Source organism: Belonocnema kinseyi, chromosome 9 (genome assembly GCF_010883055.1).
Source record: "Belonocnema kinseyi isolate 2016_QV_RU_SX_M_011 chromosome 9, B_treatae_v1, whole genome shotgun sequence".
Lineage (NCBI taxonomy): Eukaryota > Metazoa > Arthropoda > Insecta > Hymenoptera > Cynipidae > Belonocnema > Belonocnema kinseyi.
In genome coordinates, this window is record NC_046665.1 from 38,734,310 (window position 1) to 38,739,212 (window position 4,903).

At 35.6% G+C, this 4,903-nt stretch overlaps 1 protein-coding gene across 1 annotated transcript; it reads left to right on the forward strand.

Annotated features, from left to right (window-relative positions):
• The first annotated feature begins 631 nt into the window (after positions 1-631).
• Positions 632-1,915, forward strand: LOC117180483 (piggyBac transposable element-derived protein 3-like). The gene has a single exon (XM_033372982.1). The coding sequence runs from the start codon at positions 632-634 to the stop codon at positions 1,913-1,915; it is 1,284 nt and encodes a 427-aa protein (XP_033228873.1).
• Positions 1,916-4,903: the final 2,988 nt, after the last annotated feature.

Genomic DNA, 4,903 nt, shown 5'->3' on the forward strand with positions numbered 1-4,903 from the left:
TCTCTTTTCTCGCAGTAATCTGACACCTCACGATGCGCTTGAACTCTTCGAAGATGAAGATATCGATGAAATATATATGGTTCCTCCCAATGCCAACGTGGGTTCTGATGAAGATTCTGGCAATGAGGATGCTAGAGGGACAATTAACAATCTTTCGGGCCGTCAACTTTTGTCTGAAGCGGAAGTGGTTTTTCGTAATTTATCAAGTTGCAGCGAAAGCTGTTGTCAAACTGCATCCAAAAAACTCAAATCTGGCAAAATATCACAGAAGCCTGGGCCTGCAAGAAGGGGCAAACGCAAAAGGATGTCATCCTGTGAACCTGCATCTAAAAAACCGAAGTCAGGTAAAAAATCACATAAAAATGAGTCTTTGAGGTGAACAAAAATCAATAGGGTGGTGCCCATTGCAGATGAAGATAGTTCAAGCGATGGAGCGGATTCGCGATTTAGCTCTGAGAAAAACATTAACCCGCCTGAAACCACTGCGAAGAAAAAACGGGCGTTACTTGAATGTAACACATCTGACAGGGAAGAAATACGTGGAAAATCTGGAGCTTACTTTCGATGATGAGTATCAAACCAATTCGCCATTTTTAAAAACTGTCCGAACCCTGAAATATCTAAGGATGAGATGCGTATATTTATCGCTATCCTTCTGATGTCTGGTTACAATAGAGTACCGGACAAACGCGCATATTGGGAGGATTGTGAAGATGTCCATAATCCTATGGTTTCACGTGCTATGCGCAAAAATAGGTTCTTAGAAATTTCTAAATTCCCTCACTGTGCTCCTAATAACGATATAAATGAGAAGGATGCAATGTATAAACTAAGGCCTTTGATCGCGTTCCTGCAGAGAAAGTTTCGCGACTTGATGATTTCAAAAAAATATTACGATTATGACGAGAGTATGATACCCTATTACGGGCCACATGGCTGTAAAGAATTTATCCGGGGTAAGTTCATTAGGGTTGGTTACAAGGCGTGTTGTCTAAACGCAAGCCAAGGGTATCTAGTCGACTTTGACATTTACCAAGGAAAAAGTCCTGAAGAAAAAGAAGATTACGGCAAGAAATTTGGGAAGTGTGCGGCTCCACTCGTACACATGTTGGACCGTTTGCCGGAAAATGTAAAGACACTTCCTTTGATGTTTTATTTTGATCTCTTTACTGGCTTAAACCTTTTGAAGGAACTGAAATCTCGTGGGTACGGAGGTACAGGAACCATGAGAGAAAATCGTGTACCCAAGGATTGTTCTCTCAAGCCTGTGATCAATATGAAGAAAGAAGCAAGAGGATCGTTAGATTACAGAACGTCAAACGATGATGTTATAATTGCCCGTTGGGTTGACAATTCTGTTGTGACAGTAGGTTCCACTGTGCATGGTATCGAACCTGTTATAAATGCAACTCGGTACTCACAGAAACATAAAAAAAGAATTCAAGTTCCACGGCCTAATCTCTTCACTCAATACAACAAGAATATGGGAGGTACGGATAGGAGGGATCAGAATGTGTCCCTTTACCAAATTTCATTTCGAAATAAGAAGTGGTGGTGGTCAATTTTTATCTGGTTGCTAGATGTTAGCGTCTGTAATGCTTGGATGTTAGCAAGGAGCACTGGTGACGATGTCAGTCAACTCACCTTCAGGAGAACCATTGTGCAAACTTACCTGAAGCGCTATGGAGTCGCTCCAATGACACCGCGGGTGAGACCAATAAACGTCTTCAGTAGAGTGGCTATGGAGATAAGATATGACAACACGGGTCACTATGTAGCATGGATTCCGAATCAGAAGCGTCGACGATGTGCATACGAATATTGTTCTTCCAGTACCCGCACGGAATGTGTAAAATGCGATATTGGATTGTGCGTTGGTTGTTTTCTTGATTTCCACGTTTACCGTGAATACTGAGATGTAATTCGTAGACTCTTGTGTTATACTGCTTTCAGCAGTTTTACTTTATGACTTTTACTTTAATAATCGATAACTGCAAATAAAAATAATTTACAAAAAGTCACGTTACGTATGTGTCATCAGGTAAAAATTTATCATATAGCTAACCAAAGAATTCAAGCGTTATACTAATAAGTGTTCTCTAATAAAAACCAAAGAATTTTGAGCAGATATTTGTATATCGTTTTTACTCCTTATGAAAACGTGAGAGAGTATCTTATTGTAAAAAAATGCTTTCACGCACTAAAACTATACTCTGGTAAGAAATAATATATATAGTACAGAGTAATTACGATTAAAAATCGATATTGGACAAAGGTGCTCATTTGACTACTGAACCGCCTAGTGTTACATATATGTCACTGCCCATTACTCAGAAATGGTGACAGGTAATGTGCTGCGATTTTAGTTTTGGTATACACTATACCTAAGGAATAACATACTTTAAAATTTTTTAAAACAGAAAAAAAAATTTTTAAGGACGGTAGAGGCTTAATCGTTTATGTGTCAAGTATTATTTCCACTAACTTTTATCACGCTAACTTATTTCCTACCAAAAGACGCAGAGGGATCTCGGACTAAACGTATTTTTCCTATATGTAAACTGGAGCTAATAATTCTAAATAAACATAGAATTCACAATTTTATAATAATTGAGTATATAATTTATTTTCACTGTTGAGTAATTGGTGGCGGTTCCTCATTGGGGTCGGCCAAAAGAAAGACATTTCTAGCAACCGATTTCCTGTATAAAAAATGGTAATTTCTTAATGAGCTGAATATACTGTTTGCTTTAAATCAATTAATATTCTTTGCCGCAGTAAGTGTGTTGAAAATGGAAACAAATGCATTTATTCGTAACACATTTGAAAAAATAAATTATTACAGTCACATATGTTTTTATATATGTATGTAGAACTGTAGGCTAGAAAAAATTTTGAAAGTACATATTTGATATAAAAAAGTGGAAAATTCAAAATTGAAAATATGACCCTTATGTAACCATCTACTTTTTCAGCAATATGACATAGATTTTCTTGGCGGTTTCAATTAAATTTCGATTTAAATATAAAAAACAAATTGATCAATTTTTAATTTTTGTTATATTTTTAATATATAATTAATTCATATCAATTTATTGTAATTCTACTATGAAGACGACATTTTAAACCTAAGAACTTCAAATAACGGTGAGCTTTTGAACCGGGAGGGGGGGGGGGACTCTCTTTTTATTATAAATTCAAAGATTTAGGCCTAAAATAAACAACAAAAAAACAATAAATAAATAAATATATATATATACTTTTATTTATTCATTTTATAAACTTAATTATTTATTTATGCATTTAGTTAAATATTCAAAAATTGAAATGTCTTATTGGTGAAAAGTTAGGCTGCGTATTTAAAAATGCGGAAAATTTTATTAAATTAAACACCTTAGATGGTGTATTTACAAAATTTCGATGGATTTGTAAGGACCTTAAAGAAGATGATTTTCTTAAATTCTCGTTCTTGGTTTTATTAAGGGAAAGATAAGAAATACAGGAAAGAACAAAAAGAACGATTGATAGTAGAAGAGGCAATGCTGTGATGAGCGACGTGGAAGGTAGTGGGGGTTTATGTGAACGGTGATATGCAGGAGAAAGCAGAGGAGATGAAAGAAATAATTGAAGAAAATAAATAAGAGATTAGGCTGATAATAGGTGGTGATTTCAATGCAAGAACAGGAGACAGAGGAGGAAGGGAATGGGGAGAAGAGAGAGGAAGCAAATCCAAAGATAAGGTACTAAATGGGGAGGGAAAAAATTTGTTGAAGAGCTTGGAGAAGTTGGGATGGTATATCTTAAACGGAAATATAGAAGGAGATGAGAAAGGAGAATATGTATGCTCAGGAGGTGAAAGGGGAACGGTAATTGATTATGTGATAGTGGATGATGAGGTAAGAGACAAGGTTAAGAAACTAAAGGTAGGTGATTATATTGATTCGGATCACTTTCCCTTAATAGTGCCATTAGAGGGACAAAAAAGCAATAGCAATATGAATAAAAAGGGAGCAAATGTAAGAAGGTAGGAAAACGGGATTGGCCAAGGGAAGGAAAAGAATAGTTTACAGAAAAGGTCAAAAATATCAAAATGGGAGAGGGTAATGTGTACGAGGAGATGGAAAAAATGATAGGAGAAATAAAAATAGTATTAGAGTGCACAAACAAAAATGAAGTTAGTAAAGGAAGGAACAGAAGTGGGTGGGATGAGGAATGCAAAGAGAAAAAAGGAGGTCAGAAAGGAATTAAGAAAGTGGAGAAAAGAAAAAAGGTATGGGGAAGAATATAGAAAAAAAGTAAGAGTATACTGAGTTGTGTTATCAAAAGAAAAAGAAAGAGAATAAAAGGTTTGAGGAAGAAGCGAAGAAGGCTAGGACTGAATAAGAGGTATGGAAGGTAGTAAATAGAGAACGAAAAAGAAAAAAAAAGAGGAAACCAAGATATTGAAATGGTAGAATGAAAGCAATATTTTTTGGATTTTCTAGGAAGAGTAGAGAGAAATATTATAAAGGGAGGAAAATATGGTACATAAAGAGATGAGGAAAATAGCATATCAAGGGAAGAAATATTTAAGGTTTTAGGAATAATAGAGGAGGGAAAGGCACCTGGTATAGATGAAATTCCAAATTAAGTATGGAAATATGGAGGGGAGGAACTAGAAGAATGGGCATGGATAATGTGTAATAGAGTATGGAGAGAAGAGGGATGGCCAGAGTTATGGAAAAAATGAGTAGTTATACAAATAGTGAAGAAAGGCAAAGAATAGTTTCTCTTTGGTGAGAGGTGTGAGACAAGGATGTCCTCTGAGCCAACTATTATTTAATTTATTAATATCAGACTTGGAAGAAGAAATGAGGAGAAAATGTTGGGGAGGAGTTAGGATAGGGAAGAAAAATATATATAC